Source organism: Brienomyrus brachyistius, chromosome 16, assembly GCF_023856365.1.
Source record: "Brienomyrus brachyistius isolate T26 chromosome 16, BBRACH_0.4, whole genome shotgun sequence".
Taxonomy (NCBI): Eukaryota; Metazoa; Chordata; class Actinopteri; order Osteoglossiformes; family Mormyridae; genus Brienomyrus; species Brienomyrus brachyistius.
Window position 1 is genome coordinate 28594121 of NC_064548.1, and position 25193 is coordinate 28619313.

Genomic DNA, 25193 nt, shown 5'->3' on the forward strand with positions numbered 1-25193 from the left:
ATGGTTTTGCAATCTAATATCATGCAATCTAACGTATGTCTTTCAGAATGAGTTATCCTCTTTCGTGCTACGTTCTTGCTTGGATATGAAAATCCAGGGACATTTAAAACCTTCCTGTGAAAATCTGCCTGTAACAGCTGGAGGTTCCGTTTACATACAGGGGATTTTCCATTCACGCTGCAGCTGTGCTATTCCTGTTTTAAACTGAGCTGTCGGGGCTCATTTGTCGTAGAAATGCAACTGTCCCAAACACCTGTGGTTGTTTCTTCTCAGTATCACCCCCCGCTTCTCTCCCCCTCCAGCCATAAGACTAAATCGTCTGGGTGCCCTCCTTCTTCTGGGACCTGGAGCCCCTCTCGGGGGCACCCCTATGGTTGGGACCCAGCCTCTGGCAGAGAGTGGAGAGACTGCTTCGTCAAGTAAGTCGGGGGGCGGGGGCGAGGGTTCTCGGAGGACCTTGTGTGGAGGGGTCGCCTCGGCGCGCGATTATTGCAGCCGCATCACGGATCCGTCGCTCTCCGTCTGCGCAGACGGAATGCTGATTTCCCTTCACTCGCCGAGCCGAACGCAGCCGCATCCCTCCCACCCATCCCTGAAAACGCACGCACTCTAGATCCCATTCTCCAGAGCGCTCAGCGCGGCTACCGGCTCCTCGGAAACCAGCGGCACCGGGAAGGAGTGGGGGGGAGGGCGCCTTTGATCTCGGCAAGGTGCGAGGCGTGGCTCCGGGGATGATGCCGGGCAGGATCGCCGCTGCGGTCACCCATTAGTCAGCGCCCGGCTTTTCTGGGGGAGAGCGGCGGACAGCAGGAGGGGGAAGGTAAAGCGAGCTCGCGTGCCGTAGCCCTTCGCTGTGAATGCGGTGTCTCCGTGCATGTCAGGGCGGCGCAGCTCTATGCGTAACAAGTGAGCCCCGCACTCGGCGGACGCAGCTTCCTATGTGACTCTTGCCCGCTCCTCCGGCCACCTCCCTCGCTCGTCCGGGAAGGATGAGCGACTGGGTTCGTTCTGCTGCTAAAAATATTAAATGCAGCCCAGAAAACATTACGGGGCTTTCTATGCTATATGTGTGTGCACATGCAACGTCTTCTGTGTGTTATACTACGAGGCTGGTATGTGATGAGATGCAGGTCCTTACTGATTTACCCCCATGATGAAAATTTTTCGTTAAAATATTAAGAATCACTGTGCTGTCATTCATGTTTCTTTTTATTCTTCTATAGCACTGATATGTGCTCAGTGTGTTCAGGTGCTACGTGGCAGGACGGTGTTCTTTAGTAAGACCTTACAATGAGTGCGGGAGATGAAGTGAAAGCGAACTGGAATAACATTTTAAATCCTCAGGTTCTGGACGAGTCTGGGTAATTTGTAATTCTGTACTTATTTCTTGCCATGCTGCTGTGCTACATGATGCAAATAGGATGGGCTGATCTCGTAATCGAAGATCAAGCCTGCATATCATCTTTACGTTACACATGATACCATGAGATTTAAAAAAGGCGGCTGGGGTTACTGTAAGGATTCAGGGCTCTGATACACTGGCGTAGATCAGTATCTGCACCCAAACCAGTGACACTTTGCTCTCACTGGTGCTGGTCCGAAACACGGGTGAGAATATGTTCCCTAAAGGCGTTGACTCATGATGGCATCATACAGCTACAGGGTTTCCCTGGACTACAGGCCTTTCTGATGGATTCCTGTTGATATGCACTACACAATGCATGCCTCTTTGGGGGCTACTTTTCAAGGTGATATGGTCTAACTTCTGTATGAATAAGCAGGGAAGGGTGAATGACTGAAGATCCAAACAGGGGTTTATCAGAGGTGAATCTCATGGTTCCAGCAAAGAGGAACTCAACTCCAACTTTCCTAAGATCATAATGTTCTCTTGAAGATCAGTTTAGCATGTTGTTATATTTGCTTATAGGAATCACTTAATTGTCTTATTTTCCCACCTCAGTAAATACAAAGTCTGTTCTATAGCAGTCTATTCTATAACAGTGAGTAAAAATGCACTGACCAATTAAAACATCTTCTGGTGACACTGGGCACTAAGGGGTCCTCAGTACAGCAGAGCCATGCGCTAACATTCTTTTTGTGTGAAGTCATAACTTTCATTCTGAACAGTTTTTGACAGGCATGAATATTGCTTTTGAAAAAGATGTGTAACATTTGCCATTCTCAATGACTAACATTAGGTCAAAAATTCTTTATTGATGTGCCATTTGTAACAAAATACCCCACATATATAACAACGCACACTTTCTGTGTGAAGAGACTGAAAATGTTATGCTTCATGAAGGGCAGCTTCAATGTGCAGGACAAAAGTGAAAAAAAATCTTCTGCCACATGGCCATTTTCATTGTTAGGGTTCTAGGCGTCATCTAGATGTCATTTTCCCTGCTGGATCCTTCCCACAACAACACCAACCTGTTTGGCTTTGGATATTCAGTCAGGTCTTTCCATGGACTGGACCTCTCCCTAATGCCTTTAACCCGCTGCAGCTTGTTTTTTTTTTCAGAACAGTACTGGCTGCATATTAAACCATAGCCTGACTAGCACTGCAGCACAGTTATATAAATAAAAAAAGGCGTGCGATCCACAGGCAGAGGAAAATCTGCCTCCATAATAACAGCAAACTCGACAGGATGCAGAGTGTATGAGTGTCGCCCTGGTAGTCTGCTCACGGTCATATTTGCAGGAGCCTTATGCAAAGCTGCGGACAAAAACGATTGACGGATGTTTATTACAAAAACGGGGTTCCTACTGTCTCTCAGCATTTTCGCAAGCGATTCCATTCCACAGCTTGTGTTTTAGAATGGCCCTACAGAGAAAGCTAAATTTACAGCTTTACTCCTGCGATACACTCCTGTTATGTGGATCCACAACACAGCCGTCTCCATGACAACTGCAGTCCGGCAGAAAAGACAGTTCACTGTGTCCCATCCAATGTTGCCGCATGCTTGGAATAATCGTCACTGGTGTAACATGAGCGTGATCACAAATGCATGCCCTGCACGGTTAGTGGTTCAGACATAGTCATGAAAAAAGAAATGATCAAGTGAAACTTTCTGGGAGGTTGGGGGAGATTCCTGTTATCATGGTTGCGGGGAAACGAGCAGCCATTAGTATCTAATGGTGGTGATTAGGGGCCATGAGATTCAAGCTTTTCCTTGTCTTTGGGAGGGTGGCCATCTCTGGCAGGTGGCTGGCCCTGGAGATGGTAGAGCACGCTTCCTGGATGCGGAGGGCCATATGTTTTTTGTATTGCACACAATCTGTCACGGTTTTGTTAGGACCCGAACTAAAGCAGGCAGCAATCTGCTGGCGTCTCTGATGCTACAAGCAGAATTTGTGTCAGTAACCTTCAGCTCTATCAATACCATGCTCCCTTTTTGCGGTGAGTGTCGTCTCATATTTATCTTTATATCTGCTTTGTGTAAATTTGTCTCTGACTGATTCCATCCTTACAATGGGCTTTTAAAACAGGTTATTAACAATGTCTTTTGGATTCGTGCATATATGCGGCTTAATGTAAACCCAGGGCCACACACAGTCTTGAAAGTATAATTGTATCTTTTCACCAGGAGATGGAACATGTGTCAGGGGTGATGGTGAATTACACACTGCCTCCTCCAGCCAGACCTTTAATTAGCCGACAGTGTGGGCAGTGATGGGGAATCTGCAGTTAAAAAGGAGGAAGGAGCAGAGGGGGGTGAAAGAATGCGGGAAAGAGAGGAGTGTTGATGCTCTCATTTGGGCTCCTTCCACATCTCTTTGGTCAAGGTTCAGTATTAGAGCTTACAGAAAGTATGACATTTATAGCAGATATTTATGTGGAAAGAGACAATAATACAATTTATGAAGATAGATATTTGGTTAGGTCTAGATGTCTGGTTCATTCCATTTTATTTTCCAGTCGATTGCACAGTAGTGTCAATGATTGGACCATGAAAATATCTATTGTCGATTGTTTAGATGTAATACATGTTCATCGCATCTGCTTGTGGAATTTCCTGCTCTTTGTCATTCTATTGCTTAATATTTATTTTATGTGAATATCAGTAGTCTTTGTTCCTATGCGAATCAAGTGCAACTTGTAAAGACTCGATTGTTATGTACATGAGTTTTGTTGAATAACCATTTCAGAAGCCATTGCCTGTGTGATCCACTCATTGTTCCTGTTATTTGATGTCTGGAGAAAGTTGATATGTTAGAACTTTAAATGGCAGGTTGTTAAACAATCGTGTGAAATCTTCAGCTTTTTGCAGGTACATCCTGTTCTGTTATCCAAACAGACATGCATGACTGAAATACACACACACACACACACACACACACACACACACACACACATGCATACACACACAGGTTTGTAATTATATCTTTGTGGGTCTCTCAATTCCTTTCTAAGGGGAAAACTCACATGACGACCTTAACCTCTACGCAGCTCTAACCTTAACCATACGTAACCAAACAAAATATGAGACTTGTGGAGATTTTTACTTTATTAATTGCATTCACAGATCTTTGTTGGTACCTGAAAAATGGCCCCCGCAATATCAAAATAGCAGGTTTTTATTACATTGTGGAAATCATTTGCTACCCACAGTGTAATATAAACATAATCCACACGTACGCACACGCAAACATACATACGTATGATGAACATCAGTGGTATCGATTTTAGTAATGAAGTAAACTCGGTGACAAAAAAAAGTTAAGCACCCAGACGGAGTGGTGGAAATTAAATGAATCTGCACGTGGTGAAAGGTCATGTGACTGTATCGCAATGAGTATTATATCAGATTAAATGTACAACAGAGTTAGCAGTAAGGGCACACTGCTGGTCCCCAGTTCAGAAGGTTGTGGTCCCCCCTTGATACATGCGGCAATACAGAGGGGAAAGGAGTTGTATAGTTGTTTTTTCCTCTCCTGCAGCAAGTTGACTCACAGCTGTTGTAACTGGTCCTCAAGATCCTGCAGATCGGCACTGGGTTTGAGTTGACATCCAAGCTGATCCCTCACATGTTTGCGTGTGGAAAGGCTTGGGGATCTGGCTGGCCATGGGAGGACCTCAACATGATGCCGGCAGTCCATAGACACACATGCCGTGTGTGGACTGGCATTATCATGTTGAAAGACTGTATCAGGGTGCTTTCTTAGGAGGGGTAAGACATGCGGACGCAGGATGTCACTGATGTAGCAGTGTGCCGTCAGGGTCCCGCTAATCACTACCAGAGATGACCTGAAGTCATACCCTATGGCTCCCCACAGCATGATGTCATACCCTATGGCTCCCCACACCATGATGTCATACCCTATGGCTCCCCACACCATGATGTCATACCCTATGGCTCCCCACACCATGATGTCATACCCTATGGCTCCCCACACCATGGTGTCATACCCTATGGCTCCCCACACCATGATGTCATACCCTATGACTCCCCACACCATGGTGTCATACCCGATGGCTCCCCACACCATGATGTCATACCCTATGGCTCCCCACACCATGGTGTCATACCCTATGGCTCCCCACACCATGATGTCATACCCTATGGCTCCCCACACCATGATTCCTGGAGTAACAGTGGTGTGTCTCTCCAGAACATTCGCTGGAGTGGTCCTCTCCCCTTGGTGCCGCCATACATGCACATGACAGTCATCTGTGGTAATGCAGAACTGAGAGATTGCTGAACATGGTATGATACCACTCGTCATCTGTCCATGCCTCCCAGTTATGGCACCACTCCAAACACCGCTGTCTCTGCGCTGGTGTTAACTGCAGCCTATGCATAGGACTGTAAAACACGTAATCCGACTAATGCCAGTCATCGAGACACGGTGTGGGATGACACAGGGTGTTGTAGAGAGTCCAATACCTGTGTCCGGATAGCAGACAGAGATGTCATGGGGCTCTATAATGCTTGGCACACAATACGACGATACTCCCTTGGTGTGGTCTGTCTTGGGCAACTAAAATCTTCACAATGTTTTTGGCTGCCCTCACGTGCCTATTGGTTCCAACATCCTCTGTGTCTTATTCAACTCATTGCTAGGCTGTACGAGTACCAAATTACAACCAAATCAGACCATTACTTCTGAGTGCTTAACTTTTTTGTCACTGAGTGTATTAGTTCCTCCTTTGGTTTCAGAGTGATTACCAGATCCTGCTGCAGGCTGGATGTTGACATGCTGTATATATTGTAATCAGAAATCTATCTGCAACCTGGTACATCAGAACCTATATTAGAAACTGGTAATACATGGACAGAATGAAATACTTGTGGATGAGGACTGAAAACACATGGGTGCCTGCATTTTCTTATTAGATACTATGGTCTGGTAGGCGACAGATGAGCCCCAGGCTCAAAGGAAGTTAGGTGGGCAAGATGCTGGACAGACAGTGCCTGGTCCAGGAACTACTCCCTCAGACTCTCTCAAAGGGAGAGGTGTGGGCAGACAGGGCCAGGTCCCGGAACTACTCCCTCAGACTCTTTCAGAGGCAGAGGTGCTGGACAGACAGTGCCTGGTCCAGGAGCTACTCCCTCAGACTCTCTCAGAGGGAGAGGTGTGGGCAGACAGTGCCAGGTCCAGGAGCTACTCCCTCAGACTTTCTCAAAGGGAGAGGTGTTGGGCAGACAGTGCCAAGCCCAGGAGCTACTCCCTCAGACTCTCTCAGAGGGAGAGATGTGGGCAGACAGTACCAGGTCCAGGAGCTACTCACTCAGACTCTCTCAGAGGGAGATGTGTGGGCAGACAGTGCCAGGTCCAGGAGCTACTCCCTCAGACTCTCTCAAAGGGAGAGGTGTGAGCAGACAGGGCCAGGTCCAGGAGCTACTCCCTCAGACTCTCTCAGAGGGAGAGGTGTTGGGCAGACAGGGCCAGGTCCAGGAGCTACTCCCTCAGACTCTCTCAGAGGGAGAGGTGTTGGGCAGACAGTGCCAGGTCCAGGAGCTACTCCCTCAGACTCTCTCAGAAAGAGAGGTGTTGGGCAGACAGGTCCAGGTCCAGGAGCTACTCCCTCAGACTCTCTCAGAGGGAGAGGTGTGGGCAGACAGGGCCAAGTCCAGGAGCTACTCTCTCAGACTCTCTCAGAGGGAGAAGTGTTGGGCAGACAGTGCCAGGTCCAGGAGCTACTCCCACAGACTCTCTCAGAGGGAGAGGTGTGGGCAGACAGTGCCAGGCCCAGGAGCTACTCCCTCAGACTCTCTCAGAGAGAGAGGTGTGGGCAGACGGCCAGGTCCAGGAGCTACTCCCTCAGACTCTCTCAGAGAGAGAGGTGTGGGCAGACGGCCAGGTCCAGGAGCTACTCTTTCAGACTCTCTCAAAGGGAGAGGTGTGGGCAGACAGTGCCAGGTCCAGGAGCTACTCCCTCAGACTCTCTCAGAAAGAGAGGTGTTGGGCAGACAGGGCCAGGTCCAGGAACTACTCCCTCAGACTCTCTCAGAGGGAGAGGTGTTGGGCAGACAGGGCCAGGTCCAGGAGCTACTCCCTCAGACTCTCTCAGAGGGAGAGGTGTTGGGCAGACAGGGCCAGGTCCAGGAGCTACTCTCTCAGACTCTCTCAGAGGGAGAGGTGTGGGCAGACCGTGCCAGGTCCAGCATCTCCTCTCTCAGACTCTCTCAGAGGGAGAGGTGTTGGGCAGACAGTGCCAGGTCCAGGAGCTCCTCTCTTAGACTCTGTCAGAGGGAGAGGTGTTGGGCAGACAGGGCCAGGTCCAGGAGCTACTCTCTCAGACTCTCTCAGAGGGAGAGGTGTGGGCAAACAGTGCCAGGTCCAGGAGCTCCTCTCTCAGACTCTCTCAGAGGGAGAGGTGTTGGGCAGACAGGGCCAGGTCCAGGAGCTACTCCTCAGATTCTCTCAGATGGAGATTCTGCATAACTTTGTCACTTACTTCGCATGATAAGGAAACGGAACTTATGAAGTAACATTTACTAGTGGGGTATAAATAATGATATAGTTATATTAACGTAAAATACATACAGACTGGAAGAAAATGGCTGGCAAGACAACATTTACAAATAATTATAGTGCAAAGTATAAAACAGTGTTGCTTTGGCAATATTTACATGTAGGAGCATGTAGAATGATATCCAGTTTTTTTGCAACGTGAAGTATGTACAGCTAATAAACATCATTTACTGTTTTGTACTCATTGTACATAAGGTGCAAAGGATGAAGGCATGCATGACTTAAATGCAGATAGGATGAAGGCATGCATGACTTTAATGCAGATAGGATGAAGGCATGCATGACTTAAATGCAGATAGGATGAAGGCATGCATGAGAAATAAAATCTTAGAAATAAAAATTATTTTCTAATCCATTTTTGGAAAATCGCAGATTAGCTGGAATGGCGTGAATAACAGAAGCTGTTCCACCTTGTCCTTGTCTGGTCTTTCTCTCAGTAGCGTGTCCCAGAGCAGCTCTCTGGAAGAGGTCCGCCTGGACGGGGGCCCCATAGTCCCTCCCGCTCCCCGCAGGGTGGAGATGAGACGCGACCCGGTGTTGGGCTTTGGCTTCGTCGCGGGCAGTGAGAAGCCTGTGGTCGTTCGCTCCGTCACCCCCGGTAACATAGCTGTTTCCACAGATACCCATGCTTCATTCAATGTGCTCTCGTCCTTTATCAGTTTTGCATGGCAAATCTTGTGTGTGCACCAAAGGATGCTCACATATTCATGGTAAATCCTGTTTAAAGGAATTGCTGTTAACAAAGTTTGCAACTATATTCAGGACAATAATTGCAATGTAGAAAGTGTTGAAAAAGAATATTAAAACAACAATTGTGGGAGAGAGCAAACATTTAGCCGTAGGATTTTAACATTTCTTTGACGTTGCTCAATCGTTTTACCGGTTTCTTTTCACGTGTTTGGCAGATGATCCATCATAACTCTGGTCCTGTTCCATCTGTCAGGGGGTCCTTCAGAGGGCGAGCTTCTCCCTGGAGATCAGATCATCATGATCAATGAGGAGCCAGTCAGCACTGCCCCAAGAGAACGGGTCATTGATCTCGTCAGGTATCTCACCCAACTGTAGGATGCTTACATGGGAAAAACAAAAAAATACCATACATGCTAATTATACTATGCATCTCTGAGTCAGCTGATTGGTGGCTTCCTCTGCTCCGTAATCCTCATTGTAGGACCAACAAGCCAGTAATCTATGACGACTGTTTGCAGCAGTAGCCTAGAGGCCTAGTTCTGCTCGTTTCAAATGTTTTCAGCACAATGCCATGAGAGTAATGAGTATTGTCATATCGTAATGGTAAGACTAGTAATTCCTACACATATATCCATCCATCTGGCTTCTGTAACACGTGGAGCATGGAGTCATTCCTGGCACACGAGGCTAGGAATACCCAGCATGGGATGCCAGTTCATCGTAAGGCAAACATCCACACATTCTGGGCCGTCTGAAGATGCCGCTTTTGGACCATGCGAGTCACAGCCAAAACAGGGCAGCTCTGCGCACTCAGGCAGAGGCAAAAGAGTAACACTTAGATTTCCATAAATTTTGCTGGTTAGTTATAGTTGCTTCAGAGGAAAATACTCACTGACGTGAGGTCATTTCTTGTACAATAAAAGGAGCGACATGAATGGTCCCGACTGGGCCCCATGCCTTGTTGTCAGCCCCTGACTCATAACTACAGCTGTAAGCAGTCTCCTTTTCTCCAGAGAATGGAATGTTCCTGTTCATACATTCGCAGTGCTGGAAACAGAAATGCTGATGAAAACGCTTTTCTTCGCAAATACTCATTTTTTTAATACCTATGGAATTCTGTGTTTTTAGGTTGTATTTGATGATATTTATATGATATTATAATATGCTGCTGCAGTGTTATAAAAATAATTATACATCTTTTTCCATTAAAAATGGTGAAGCGGTGATTTATCAATGAATGACGTGATTTTTTTGTTGTTGTTCTGCAGAAGCTGTAAGGAATCCATCATGCTGACAGTCGTTCAGCCTTACCCTGTAAGTATGTATTTCACAAACCCAGCTTTCCGAAAGGGGGCTTTTAATTGAAAACCTCTAGCAGTTTAGCTCGTTCAGCCTTTACCTCTGCGCCCTCTCTTATTCCCCTGCCTCAAACAGCATTTCTCTCTTTATGGTCTTCAGTGAATCTAACCATTCGGATATATAGTGTAACAAATGTGCCGCCCAGATCTGACCCCAGGTGGTTGAAAAGCCTTGAGTTAATACCCATATGGTTACTAGTATGGGTCAACTGAAAGACCTTAAACACTAAACATTAGTTTTACACTCTTCTTGTTTGTACTTCAAATGAGACTCATTGTTATTGTCATTATCTATGACAGTCCGGTTTCACTCTCACTCTTTACTGCACAAGCATCTGCGTACCCTGTCTGTCCTCAGGTTATTCGCAGTGTAGAGATCTACGTGGAAGTGCTTAAAATGCTTTTAATTACTTTCTATGACTTTTATATCACTGTAATTCATATTTTCTCCCTCCCTTCATGACAGATAACATTTTTGTCAGATAAATTTTTTTCAAGTTTTCATTACTTTCTGATTTCTTTATGCTTACATCGTATGATATATTGTATAAATGTTATTTGTCAGATATTTTTATCCAAAGCAGCATAGCCAATCTCTGGAGTAATCGGGGGTAAGGGTCTTGCTCAATCGCCCAACAGTGAGATCACTCCGCCATCCACAGGATTTGAAACAGCAACCTTCTGATCACTGGCACAGAGTCAGACATTTGATTGCTGTCTCACTTAGAAGTGTAGCGTACAATGTGTAGACTGTTAATCGTTGAGTATGAAAACATTGTGATGATGGATTTACAGTCAAGTTAGGAAATATATTCTGCATAAACATGAGCAGAGGCTGTTTATGAGTGTTTATGTTCTGCTGACTACGACTTCCGTCGTATCGTGTCATCATTTCATTCTATGTGTTGTACCTGCCTCTGCATCGCTGTCTGACCGCTCAGAGACCGTAAGTGCAGACATGCCTTCTTTTCTGTAGCTAATACAAGCCGGATGTCTGTACTCTTTTCAGTCGCCAAAATCTGCCTTCATCAGTGCTGCGAAGAAAGCCAAGTTAAAATCAAACCCAGTGAAGGTGCGCTTCGCGGAGGAGGTCATCGTCAACGGCCAGGCTCCTGTAAGTACAGCTGCCTCCTGCTTCGTTTCATACCACACATGAAATTTAAATGTTTCTATCACCAAAGTGTGAACAGTGGCTGTAAAATCACAAAATATTATACTAGTGTTACAAATAAATCAACTAGAAGCTCGTATAATGCTTTGTTTATTTTGCATATAAAATTTGTTTTGTTATTGCCAACCATTATTATTACCTACTATTTCCACATTAGTATGATATTAATATATATTAAGAATAATGCATCAGAATTTTAATAACAGGGAAGTAAATCGGTGGCTATTTGGCTTGAAAATGGGAAAACTGAATGAATGATAATGAGATTTTTACCAGAACATTTTACTTTACACTCAGTTCGTGGATGTGGTGTGATCATAATCACAAAAGATTACTGAAGATTATTCTTCTTATTTTAGTATGTCTCCATCTTAATTATGTGCTGAGCGATGCAGGTACATTTTGATGCACTTGTGTGGGTTTCTGTACGTATTGTTTTGGGTGGGTACTTGATGTGGGAAAGAGTATTTAGTTCAGCAGACGCTTAAAATAGTTTTCGTTCTTCTGCTTTTCAGGACTTTGTCAAAGATAATTCGCTCCTTTTCATGCCAAATGTTCTGAAAGTATATTTGGAAAATGGACAAACTAAGTCATTTCGTTTTGACAACAGTACCTCAGTCAAGGTGTGTATAACATTTACATTTATTTAGAAGATCTCATGGGGAAATGTTTTCATTGTCTTTAAATATTTAATTTTTACAAGCAGTGAATATTAATAGAATCTTAGTCTGTTAAGCATATTAATCAGTCTTACAAAGATCTGAACACAGTCCAGTTATAAAAATTGCATTTTAGATTTTTAATCATCTAGGGCAGTCTGTGTGAAGCCAGTCCTCAGGGACCCCTGGATGGGGGGGCAGGAAGGTGTGGACTGTCAGGGGTCCTTGAGGACCAGAGTGAGAAATAGGGTTTACTCAAGGTGGACAGAATGTCAATGAGATTAAGCAGGTGTTTGTAATTACGACAGATGCAGTAATGTTTATCTATGAAATGCAAATATCTCATTGCATGTGGCTTCATTTTACAAGAAGGTGGCTGTTTTATATAGTTACTGTGTATAGTACAGTGTGACTTTAGTACCTTGCGGACAGATGGCCAAAGAGTATGCACTAAATTACGTCAGCCAACAGATTTAAGCTTGATCTCTGACTCCAAAGACAATGACCACATTGCTGCACACAATATAAAAACATTGTAGTGAGCCTTCTAGAATCACTAGAATAATTATTTGCTGTTGTTCCCTGCAAACACCCTTTATTCAAGCCTTGCATCCTCAAACAAAATGATTGTTACTATAAATATAAACCTTATTAAAACCTGTTTCGTTCATTGTTCTTAGTAATACTATGAAACAATCATTGTTCCCACTTGTCTCGCCTGATTGTGAAAAGTGGGACAGTAGAGCTTGTGAGGTACCTGAACAGGCCGCGCACATTTCACCATTCATCTCTGTTAAAGGATGTCATCTTAACTCTGCAAGAGAAGCTGTCCATCACGAGCATCGAGCACTTCTCTCTGATGCTAGTGCAGCGTGCCGAGGCATCTGCAAGCAAGCTGCTGCTCCTTCACGAGCAGGAGATGTTAACTCAGGTGAGAGACCAAATAACAAGCTGATCAGCTTTAGTAGGAGGTAGAGTTTCTTAAGAACGTGGAGACTTTGTGGGTGCTGATTAGAAGTACTGATTCTCGATTTTTGTCTCTTTGAAAAACAGTGTATCAGATTTAATTATGACTTAAAAACATGTCAGGGGCCATCTAAAACCATATAAAGTAGTGGTTCACAAACTTTTCACACTGCATACCACCTAAAACGTACCAACGTACCTTCATTACGACATTTTGCCTGCCAAGAACCATATACTGGGTAAGATCTGTTATTGTCACTGCACGGGGTTAATGGCTGGCATCTTCTCTCTCCGTGCAAGTGTTTGCGACCCGGTGGGCTGTTGCAGAGTGCTGCTGGTAACAGTTTCGCTGTACTCTTTCTTATGCTTAGTTTGTAGATATTTAATTAAATTACTTAAGTAGTTTGAACTTGTTTTGTACTTCTTCTTGATGTTTTTGCAGAGCACAGTTTGCAGTCCACTTTGCTTTGGTTGTTGTCATTAATTTTGAAATACGTCCACAGCACAGACGTTTTGTGGTCTTGTCGATTTTGCTCGATGATATTGCTGATATGTTATTAGGTGGTACTGGTTATCTGTCACAAGGATGAGTTTGAGTACATGAGCACAGTATCGGATCCAATACAAGTACTAGTATCAGTATCAGTGCACCTCTAGTTCTTGGGTTCAGATCGCAGATGTGTTTTTGAAATGTTGTTAGTCTTTTCTGCTTCCCTCTACTCCTCTTTGCCTAGCTTGTAGTTCAACAGCTAAAATCTCAACTAGGTTGAGTCTTTAAGAATGTGAAAGATGTGACTGTGATTGGTTGAGCATTTCATGTTATGGAGTTCAAATGTTAAGAATATATAACTGCAGAAGAATCTTTCGGTGCCACTAATGTTTATCTGGTAGAACTTCTCTACACATTGGTCTCTTCTCTATACATTTTTTTTGTTGTCTTTTGAGTCTCTCTGTAAGCTATACTTAGACTACTGGCTACTTGTAGGTGGAATTTTGGGCACAGTACTCAAAGGCAAGAGTTTGCTGGAATAATAGTACTGTATGCCTCTGTGGTTCAGCATCACGTTCTGCTCATCCAGTGCTGCGCCTACACACTTAGGGCTTCTTCAGTGTTACGCATTCAAATGCTTCCTCTGAAACAGACAAATGTACCCTCCTCATCTGTTGGCCAGGTGACACAAAAACCAGGATCTCATAAGATGAAATGCTTCTTCAGAATCAGCTTTGTTCCGAAGGATCCCATTGACCTGCTGAGACGAGATCCAGTCGCTTTTGAATATCTTTATGTTCAGGTGGGTGACAATTTTACCTTTGACAGTATTAAGATTACAACAGAATAAATTCTGTTTATTTGTCCAATCTTTTGCCATTTTTTTTAGAAATAAAAAATCATTCCCTTAAGCAGCCAGTAATATTTAAAATTGAGCCTAAACAATGACCAAAACATACAGTAATAAAAGTTGCATTTGGCAGAGATCTTTCTTGATCAGAACAGATCAGATCAGCTCAGAGTTAAGTAACTTGATACTTGGTAGAGTGCAGAAGAAACATTTGTGTGCAAGTCTCACACCAGCAGCAACAATCAGTACTATTGGAAGTGAACCAAAATAGTAAATATACAACACAGTAACAATAAATAGTGTGCTTACTTTAGAGGCAACTAAATACGCTAAATAATATTACAGTAATAGGTAGTGAATAGATTTGCTCTGCAAAGTCCAGCATTGTGATGGCCTGGTGAAGACGCTGTCCAGGTATGAGACATTCCCTCAGTCTCCAAACTGAATCCAATATGCTGACCTTTTCTCCCCGGAAGAGCTGCAATGATGTGGTGCTGGAACGATTCGGGCCTGAGCTGAAGTACGACACAGCCCTCCGCCTGGCTGCTCTGCAGATGTACATCCTGACTGTCACCATGAAGCAGACGCAGAAGGTGTCGCTCAAGTACATTGAGTGAGTGGCCGTATCCCTCTCCTATCTTACTCTTTACCCATGTCGATCGATCGGCAACTCCGGACTGTTTCAGGAACTGAGAAGGATGGATGCAAGGGCTCTGAAGGCAAATAAAAAGGTATTTCTTAGAGGAATCTGTGAGCAAGTGACACACCATCTATGGTCTAGTGACCCATGTCTTGCTTACAGAGGAATTGAAGCATTATGCACAATTGAATCTATTCCTCAGAGAGTCACAGTCAGGGCAGGTGATGGAATACGTCTTACGGATGACACTGCAGTTGTAACCTGCTGGTTTGGCTGCTTTGAGCAGCTGTTTAAAGCGGATCCTCCGGCTAGGATGTTGGACGTTTCTGGGTCCACGGTTCTTGATGCTGATTCTCCAATTAGCTGTGAACCGCCCAGTCTCACTAAGATTGCACAGGTGGTGAACCAGCTGGGAGTAGGGAATGGTGCAGGGATCTGTGGTATCCAGGGTGAACTTCTCCAGGCTGGTGGTAAGGCTGCCTTCCTGGCATTGCAAGTAATCTTTGTTGCCATTTAAGAGATGGGTGTCATCCTAACTGACTGAAGGTCGGACTTGTGGTCCCTTTCTGGAAAGGGAAGGGTGATCACATGGATTGCAGCAACTACAGGGGGGTGACACTGCTCTCAGTGCTGGGTAAGGTCCTTGCTAGGATTATCTTCAACAGGATCCATGATCATTTGCTCACCTACCAGCACACCGCAACAGTCTGGTTTTTTGGCTAAGATGTCTACCTTCAACCACATCTGTGATGCTGTGATCTTTGTGGAATAAAAGGAGAGTCTAATCTGAGCTTTTGAGCATTTGTGTGTGTGTGGGTTTGTGAGTGTCCTGGGTAAAGACCAAGATCCAGGCTTTAATAAGCACTTGAGCACAGCCATCAGCAGTGTGTCTCTCTGCGAAGAGAACATCTACTGTGTTGAGAGGTTTAGTTACCTCAGTAGCAACCTACATGTTTCTGGTAACTCTTCCTATGAAGTCAGTAGATGGATTGGGAGAATATGGGGGGTCATGAGGTCACTCGAAAGGGCTGTTTAGTGCTGCTGATATCTTTGCAAGAGGACAAAGGTCCAAGTCTTTAGAGTCCTGGTACTCCCTGTTTTGCTATATGGCTGCAAGACGTGGTCACTATCCAGTGACCTGAGTTGGAGACTGGACTCCTTTGGTACTGTGTCTCTTTGGAGAATCCTTGTACACTGCTGGTTTGGCTTTGTGTTCAATGAGCGGTTACTCAGGGAGTCCCAAGTGAGACACATTACCTGACCTGACCTGAGTTCATTCATTCTTTTTGTAATTGCTACATAGCATCTTGTGATTAGGAAGCGCACAGATTTCAGTACTTTAGATATATGTTTTTATTCATCTTTATGGTGGTCTTTGTGGTGGCAATTACTGAATTAACAATTATTACTCATCTTGTTAAAGACTGGTGTCTGTTCAGTCGTTAGGTGATCGTTGTTAGTTATTATGACCAACCCCCCCAGGAAGGAGTGGGGCTTTGCGCTTTTCCTGCCCCCGGCACTGCTGTCCAGCATGAAGGAGAAGAACATCAAAAAAGCCCTGACCCACATCCTGAAAACCAACCAGAACCTCGTACCTCCCGGCAAGAAGGTAGGACTTCCGTTTCTTTCTGTTCCTGTTCCTTAGTCTGCAGGGTTTTTTTTATTATACCGCAAACATGACTACACATATATACCACCATGTAACACCAGACGGATATGAGAGGAAGATCCATCTTGGAGGTGCATAATTAATAAAGTTACTTGTGAAGTCACTTTAGATGAATTATTGACAGTATAATTGTGCAGTGCAAAAGCCCATCAACTCTAATACACTCAAACTTGTCTTTCCCTCTGATACATAGAGCAGTACATGCGATTTCCTGTGTGGCATGAAACTATGATATTTATACAAGAAAACAGAAGACCAATGAAGTGCAATGAAGAATGTTAGCATGTGCACAACTGAATGGATTTGCAAGTGAGAAATACTGCAATGCAAATGGAAATGTCATTAATGCAGTCTGCAGATTTCACCCTGGATTTGTTCCTTCTCTCTGTCTTCTTGCAGCTGACTGCCTTGCAGGCTAAAGTACACTACCTGAAGTACCTCTGCGATCTGAGGTTATATGGGGGTCGAGTATTCAAGTCAATACTGTTGGTAAATGTGTGTTTTTGTCTCTGCATCTTTTGACTAATTTAGGCTTTTAAAGTTGAGTTCGTGTAGCTTTCTCTGTCTCCAATGAAGGATATATAAGTGGAGCCACATCAGAATATCATCTAAAAGAGTCAGAGCTGCAGAGGCGATATGGTCTGAAAGAAGCTGTCTGTATCACAGCAGGGGGACCGGCACACCGAAGTGACCCTGCTGGTGGGGCCACGCTATGGCATCAGTCACGTCATCAACACCAAGACCAACCTGGTGGCCCTGCTGGCCGACTTCAGCCACGTCCATCGCATTGAGATGTACGCGGAGGACGAGAGCAATGTCAGGGTAGAGCTGCACGTCCTGGATGTCAAGGTGAGGCAGGGGCTTCAGCTTACACCATCCAACATTTCGCTTTGCTCATTTTTAGGAGGTGATTGATAATGACATAATTGATAATGTCCTTTGCCTTTATCTGCTTGAATGCGAGTATTGAGCGCACAATTCTTCTATCTTCTGGTACTCCTTAATATCTATGTTGAGGGGCAGGACGGTGGGTAGTAAGTAGCACTAGAGCTGCATGTGCTCCTCGTGTGTGTGTGTGTGTGTGTGTGTGTGTGTGTGTGTGTGTGTGTGTGTGTGTGTGTGTGTGTGTGTGTGTCTTCTAGTTACTCCTACAGTCCAAAAAGGTGCTTGTAGCAAAAGGTGCCTCTAAACTGCCCATAGCCGGATTTGTAGTATGTGCTAAGGTTGCTGCGCTTAGTCGACGTCGTTGATGATCAATATCTACATCAATATTTTAAATCAACGCATCATTTTTTGAAGTTATTGTAATAAAATTAGGTTTTTGATTCCTAAAATGCTTCAATTCAAAAAAGTTTTCCTTTAGTATTACTAAGTAATCATGGGAGTACTTCAAATTATTACAAATAAAAATATGGTTTGTGCACTGTGCAAAGTTTTGATGGCATATCGCAGTGGCACTAGTGCTATGCTCCAGTGACTGAAGAGAAAAAGCACAGGCGGTCTGGATGATGGAACGCTAGAAGAAGCAAAACCACCTATTCATGTTTATTAAATTGCCATCAGTATGAAGAGCTTTTTAATACCTTTAGTCATTGTAGCTGCTAGATACACTCATTATTAAGGCCGTAAAGTTGTCTGTCTAGTACCTTAAAATTTCCATTGAAGTGTTTAAGAAAACATTTAAGCTACAATCTGGGCTTATTCTACATTGATTTACAGTGCCAGTGTGTGTGTGTTCATGCGCATTGAGATTGTTGCAGTCAGGGGTGTTATCATAAAACTGAAATGAAAACAGACCCTGAATTTAAAAAATAATTCTTCAATTGAAATAAAAATGAAAATTAAATTTACCAAAAAAATGGACTTTAAACTGCAAAAAGTAGCACCACCCACCAACGCCCTTTTTACCTCGATTAACCACAATATCTCCTCTTCTAAAAGGTCTTGTGGCTGTTGAGCTGTACCTTTCTTGACTTCAGTGATTACTGCTTCCATGATTTACCAAAAAAGTAGCATGTGACCTGCTCTGCTGACCAAATTTAATAAACATGATGATACGCCAAATTTATAAAGATTACTAACTTCTGGGCATAACGATATGCCTCTCTTAATATTTTAGGCACACTACTCTTCTGGTTGGTGTAAATTGCGGGCGTAAGATACGTATAGTGCCAAAAAGCCAGTGTCCGTTATCTAAAGCCCTGCAATAACAAATATGTAGTTAGTTCTTGTCAAAATAAACTTATGAACTTAAACGAAACGGTCAATTTTATTTTCAGGAAAAAAATTAATCATTTAGATTTATCGGCGATTTGGCAAAACAGTCAATATACTAATTGATAGAAAAAAAGTAGTTAATGACAGCCCTAGTGTGTGCATGCGCCCTATGAAGGATTCCCATCTCCCCCAGGATGTTCCCCTGCCCTGTGCCCTGTGAAGCATTCCCATCTCCCCCAGGATGTTCCCCTGCCCTGTGAAGCATTCCCATCTCCCCCAGGATGTTCCCCTGCCCTGTGCCCTGTGAAGCATTCCCATCTCCCCCAGGATGTTCCCCTGCCCTGTGCCCTGTGAAGCATTCCCATCTCCCCCAGGATGTTCCCCTGCCCTGTGCCCTGTGAAGCATTCCCATCTCCCCCAGGATGTTCCCCTGCCCTGTGAAGCATTCCCATCTCCCCCAGGATGTTCCCCTGCCCTGTGCCCTGTGAAGCATTCCCATCTCCCCCAGGATGTTCCCCTGCCCTGTGAAGCATTCCCATCTCCCCCAGGATGTTCCCCTGCCCTGTGAAGCATTCCCATCTCCCCCAGGATGTTCCCCTGCCCTGTGAAGCATTCCCATCTCCCCCAGGATGTTCCCCTGCCCTGTGAAGCATTCCCATCTCCCCCAGGATGTTCCCCTGCCCTGCGCCCTGTGAAGCATTCCCATCTCCCCCAGGATGTTCCCCTGCCCTGTGAAGCATTCCCATCTCCCCCAGGATGTTCCCCTGCCCTGTGCCCTGTGAAGCATTCCCATCTCCCCCAGGATGTTCCCCTGCCCTGTGAAGCATTCCCATCTCCCCCAGGATGTTCCCCTGCCCTGTGCCCTGTGAAGCATTCCCATCTCCCCCAGGATGTTCCCCTGCCCTGTGAAGCATTCCCATCTCCCCCAGGATGTTCCCCTGCCCTGTGCCCTGTGAAGCATTCCCATCTCCCCCAGGATGTTCCCCTGCCCTGTGCCCTGTGAAGCATTCCCATCTCCCCCAGGATGTTCCCCTGCCCTGTGAAGCATTCCCATCTCCCCCAGGATGTTCCCCTGCCCTGTGAAGCATTCCCATCTCCCCCAGGATGTTCCCCTGCCCTGTGAAGCATTCCCATCTCCCCCAGGATGTTCCCCTGCCCTGTGCCCTGTGAAGCATTCCCATCTCCCCCAGGATGTTCCCCTGCCCTGTGAAGCATTCCCATCTCCCCCAGGATGTTCCCCTGCCCTGTGCCCTGTGAAGCATTCCCATCTCCCCCAGGATGTTCCCCTGCCCTATGAAGCATTCCCATCTCCCCCAGGATGTTCCCCTGCCCTATGAAGCATTCCCATCTCCCCCAGGATGTTCCCCTGCCCTGCGCCCTGTGAAGCATTCCCATCTCCCCCAGGATGTTCCCCTGCCCTGTGCCCTGTGAAGCATTCCCATCTCCCCCAGGATGTTCCCCTGCCCTGTGCCCTGTGAAGCATTCCCATCTCCCCCAGGATGTTCCCCTGCCCTGCGCCCTGTGAAGCATTCCCATCTCCCCCAGGATGTTCCCCTGCCCTGTGCCCTGTGAAGCATTCCCATCTCCCCCAGGATGTTCCCCTGCCCTGTGAAGCATTCCCATCTCCCCCAGGATGTTCCCCTGCCCTGTGCCCTGTGAAGCATTCCCATCTCCCCCAGGATGTTCCCCTGCCCTGTGCCCTGTGAAGCATTCCCATCTCCCCCAGGATGTTCCCCTGCCCTGTGCCCTGTGACCTATGATGGACTGGCATTTCCCCCAGGATGTTCCCCTGCCCTGCGCCCTGTGAAGCATTCCCATCTCCCCCAGGATGTTCCCCTGCCCTGTGCCCTGTGAAGCATTCCCATCTCCCCCAGGATGTTCCCCTGCCCTGTGCCCTGTGAAGCATTCCCATCTCCCCCAGGATGTTCCCCTGCCCTGCGCCCTGTGAAGCATTCCCATCTCCCCCAGGATGTTCCCCTGCCCTGTGCCCTGTGAAGCATTCCCATCTCCCCCAGGATGTTCCCCTGCCCTGTGAAGCATTCCCATCTCCCCCAGGATGTTCCCCTGCCCTGTGCCCTGTGAAGCATTCCCATCTCCCCCAGGATGTTCCCCTGCCCTATGAAGCATTCCCATCTCCCCCAGGATGTTCCCCTGCCCTGTGCCCTGTGAAGCATTCCCATCTCCCCCAGGATGTTCCCCTGCCCTGTGCCCTGTGAAGCATTCCCATCTCCCCCAGGATGTTCCCCTGCCCTGTGCCCTGTGACCTATGATGGACTGGCATTTCCCCCAGGATGTTCCCCTGCCCTGTGCCCTGTGACCTATGATGGACTGGCATTTCCCCCAGGATGTTCCCCTGCCCTGTGCCCTGTGACCTATGATGGACTGGCATTTCCCCCAGGATATTCCCCTGCCCTGTGCTCTGTGCCCTGTGATGGACTGGCAACTCGCCCAGCGTATCCCCCTGCCTTATGTCCTCTGATGGACTGGCAGCCCATCCAGGGTGTTCCCCACTCTGTGCCCTGTGATGGACTGGTATCTCCCTTGCCTTTTGTAGTGTTCTGGGTGGGATTTGCTGATGGCTCACCGCATCCATGTTCTTAGAAAGTGGCATGATAGAGCATTAAAGTGGATTGAGAATTACCATGGTAACATAAAATGCCTGATGTGAAGGTGTGTGTGCCACAGCCTATCACCCTCTTTATGGAATCCTGTGACGCCATGAACCTGGCCTGTCTGACTGCTGGATACTACAGGCTGCTGGTAGATTCTCGGCGCTCCATTTTCAACATGGCCAACAAAACCAAGGCAGGAACTGTGGATGGCGGTAGGTGTATTTACCACACCTAGTGAGGATATGTGTCTGAGTGTCTCAGTGTTTACAGTGAGACAATATTACTTCTCAGTTATTAAAAAATCTTCTGCTGTGACAGAAAAAATGACTAACTCAGAATTGCTTTCACCGCCTTCCTATTTATTTATATTGTAGGCCAGGAACCAAGGGGCAAGTTTAACTGCCAAGGTATTGAGTGCGTGTACAGTACCTCCTTCAGTGGCAGCGAGGATCCTGGCCTTCAGTTATGCCAGAAGGATTCCCATGAAAAAGACAACTTTTCCATTTGTACAGGAAGTGAAAAGGAGGCTGTTCCCATTTACATCACAGAGGTAGAGCAGTCCCAGCATGCCGTGCAGGTAGGACACAGAGCTGAGAGAGGGAACAGGAGCACACACTCCCAAGCCTTTCTCTCTATGGCAAGAACTAAACCCCAGGACTCTCCCAGAAGTGCCAAGGTTTCTTTTATTTTTGGAGATGCTCCTTTAGATAGTATTAACCCCCAGAACCTTGGTTACCAGAGACTAATGGATGATAGCCCGGAAATGTTAGATGACCACAGCTCCTTCTATCTGCCAAACAATGAAGACTTAAAGCATTTGGGTCCTTCTGGAGATGGGGATGGATTTCAGTATGGCTCCCATACGGTCTACAGCAGCATCAATGATGCAAAAATCTTTGGAAACACAGGAGGCATTGAGGAGCCTCTACTACATGACATTTGTTATGCAGAAACCACGGACGATGCAGAGGATGAGGATGAAGCCAGCTGTGAGGAGGACAGTGAAGTCGGTGAGATGGGCAAGACCACCTTTCTCAAGTTCTCGGGCTCCAGTGACGACATAATCGACTTGACCTCCCTGCCTCCTCCAGAGGGGGATGATGAAGAGGACAACGATGTCCTTCTGCATTCACTGAACCTAGCCATTGCCGCTCCTCCTCCTGGGTTCAGGGACAGTTCGGATGAAGAAGAACACCATGTCTCACAAGTTACAGAGGGAAGAGGCCCAGGGAAACTCAATGACATCCCAGTGTCTCTGATTGACACTGTCCCAACACAGGGCAACAGCAGCAGTGAGAAAGCCCTGGACGATGCTGTGGTCTCTACACTGCAGGCACTGGAAGCCCTTGCAGCGTCTGAAGAGTCGTCCCATCCAAAGTCCAACAGTAATACAGGTTCTTACACTAATAGCATTTATTCATTACTAGCATGTGATTATTTACCAATTTTAATTTGTTGTGTTCTCTTATAGACTTCCATTGCCCCATGTTGCTCATGTGCTCTATCTGCATTTCTTGAAATTTGCAATTTTACATTGTTTGGAGAAAATTCTATATAACTAAGTAGGATTTTGCTCAATTTGATTCATTTATTTGAAGCGTATATTCCAAATGTTAAAATCAAAAAGTAAATGCTAACTCCATTGTTTGTGATGATATTTTGTGTGATTCGTAAGTGATTATGAATAAGCATTTTATCTGTTTGTGGCATGCAGGTTTAGCCATGTCTCGGGCCTTTAGCCCGGAGTCCTCTTCAGATTCTGGGAATGAAACAAACTCCTCTGAAATGACGGAGAGCTCTGAGCAGGCCGCAGCCCAGAAGCAGTCAGAAAGCAACATGCGCCTCTTTGTGGCAACCACAGAGGGATTTCAGCCTCTCCTAGTGGAAAAGACAGAGTTTCCCATCTCTCCTTCTGAGGGAGACCATTCTCTGAAGATGCCCCTTGGTTTCTTGAGCCGGAAAGAAGGCGAGACTTCAGCTATGCCTTCAAAACAGATCCTTCACTCTGAGAATATTGAAATGGAGCCAGAAACCATGGAGACTAAATCAGTCACAGATTACTTCAGCAAAATGCATGTGGGGTCTGTGATGCCGTCCTGTAACAACAAACAAAAGGGAAAGCCTAGTGAGGTGGATCCCAGAATGCCCTTCGATACAAACACCACGGGAAAACGACAGGTGAGGATGGCTGAGGCAGCCGGGGATGAGCAGCTCCACGGTGGAAAGTACAACACCTTCTCCGCCAGAGATGCCCATCGCATGAATCACTTTGATCTAGAACGTACCTCATTCCGAGAGAAGAGCCAAAGGTCACACATACTGAGTGAAAACAAGATGGCAGAAAATCCCACCATGGGAACTATGAGTGGTCACCCTCTGTTACGTGGACGTCATGTTGGTCAGGCTGAGCTCCAAGAGTCAGAACAGGAAGCAAATGACAACAGGGTTCCAAGTAACGGAAAGGAAGAAGGTCTTACATCAGAAACCTTCTCCCAAGAAAAGGAGCAGAACAGCTCCCAGCAAGTCAATGCCCCCCTTGAGGAGCAAACACAGAGCAAGCAACCTCCAGGCGAGCACGCTGTTGCTGGGCTGTGTGAGTACCACCTAGCCAAACGCATGTCATCCCTACAGAGTGAGGGTCACTTCTCCCTTCAGAGCTCCCAGTGCTCCTCTCTGGATGCCAGTGGCTCTACAGGCAGCAGCAGTTGTGCCACTCCCATGGATTCCCCCCTCTGCACCACTGATACAAAGCACATCAGCTACATGGGCGCAGAGGACAAAGCCCATAGCGCCCCAAGTCATGGCCCTCAGCTCAAGGATCTCCACCCGAATGCCGATGCAACAATGCTTCGGAAGATGCTGCCTAACTTACACACGGCCCCTGGCTCTGAACCTTTGTTTGGGGCTTTGCGAGAAGGATGTCACCGCATTCCTAAGATCAAAGAAACCACAGGTATAGCTCAAAGGACGGATGTCCTCTGTGATCTCAGTGTGAAGCAAGCATGCGTTAAAAATAAATCACTGGACAGAAATGAAGCTGGCAGGCAGCTGAAGTGTTTAAACACACTGTCTGTACACCAAGGTGGCAAGCAGTACTGCTTAAATCTAGGCAAGATAGCTGATAAGAGGCAGGCCCATTATATAATGCATGGGTAGAAGTGATGAAAAGTAAGAGAGGTCATGGTAAAAGATGCCCCTGCATGCTGACTTTTGCACCTTTTGAGAACCCACTTCTAGTGCATCCAGCTTTAGCAGCCTTCCAGAGTGCATAAAGATGCCAGAATGTTCCGCTCAGTTACCTTGCCTGCTATGCTGAAGAGAAATCCAAATTTGCATGCTTAGCAATCCATGAAATGTTTTCATAAAAGGAAAAGGAACGCTCCTATTCTGGCTCTGTAGGCACTTTAGAAGATTCTGTTAGTCTATTTGAAAGGAGTGCATGTGTGCAGATCGGCAAAGTCACATGACAGCCAGGGCACATGACAGTCAGTCTCATGGTGAGGAGGCGCCGCTCAGGGCTGACTGCAGGACAAAGCATGTTGTGACAGAGATGCTTAACGATACCCTCTGTTTCTCTACTACCCCTAGTGTAGCTTACACAGAGACTGAGAAGGCCCAACGTGGGGACTCATCATCAGCTCTTCACAAACAGGCGAAAGAATCTCCCCTGCTGCCGTCATCTCGCTTAAGTACAGAATCAAAGGTGCCAAAGCAGGAGTCCACGCACAGTGAGAAAATAACCATCTTCCAACATCTCCCAGAAGCTTGCAGTCATGTGATCCCTGCACTGGAGGTATTGGCCGGAGCCTGAGACGGAGCTCCAGCAGCATAACTACTGGCTTCAGGAGTTTCGACACCTTGTTTGAGAAGAACAAAGCTGCAGCCGGTAGC

General features: G+C 46.2%; 1 protein-coding gene across 8 annotated transcripts; it reads left to right on the top strand.

Annotated features, from left to right (window-relative positions):
* The first annotated feature begins 259 nt into the window (after positions 1 to 259).
* Positions 260 to 25185, top strand: LOC125710193 (FERM and PDZ domain-containing protein 4-like). 8 transcript variants are annotated; one of them, XM_048979635.1, is made up of 16 exons: positions 260 to 419; positions 8418 to 8578; positions 8924 to 9026; positions 9939 to 9984; positions 11038 to 11142; positions 11715 to 11822; positions 12658 to 12789; positions 13997 to 14116; positions 14641 to 14777; positions 16287 to 16413; positions 16873 to 16962; positions 17140 to 17322; positions 21376 to 21514; positions 21677 to 22696; positions 23017 to 24255; positions 24891 to 25184. In XM_048979635.1, the coding sequence occupies exons 2-16, from the start codon at positions 8500 to 8502 to the stop codon at positions 24893 to 24895; spliced, it is 3633 nt and encodes a 1210-aa protein (XP_048835592.1). In that variant the 5' UTR covers positions 260 to 419; positions 8418 to 8499; the 3' UTR covers positions 24896 to 25184. The 8 variants fall into 8 exon arrangements, with proteins under 8 accessions (XP_048835592.1, XP_048835589.1, XP_048835590.1 ...); XM_048979632.1 differs by having other exon boundaries at positions 372 to 419; positions 8421 to 8578; XM_048979633.1 differs by lacking the exon at positions 260 to 419 and adding an exon at positions 493 to 820 and having other exon boundaries at positions 21677 to 22687; positions 24891 to 25185.
* The last annotated feature ends 8 nt before the right edge of the window (positions 25186 to 25193 follow it).

What these genes read in the sequence shown, in the direction of transcription:
- LOC125710193 (XM_048979635.1), top strand. Translation starts at nt 8,500, where the DNA reads ATGAGACGCGACCCGGTGTTGGGCTTTGGCTTCGTCGCGGGCAGTGAG. An exon ending in TTGAATATCTTTATGTTCAG is followed by an intron (nt 14,117 to 14,640) that starts GTGGGTGACAAT and finishes TCTCCCCGGAAG; the next exon opens with AGCTGCAATGATGTGGTGCT. An exon ending in TATTCAAGTCAATACTGTTG is followed by an intron (nt 16,963 to 17,139) that starts GTAAATGTGTGT and finishes TCTGTATCACAG; the next exon opens with CAGGGGGACCGGCACACCGA.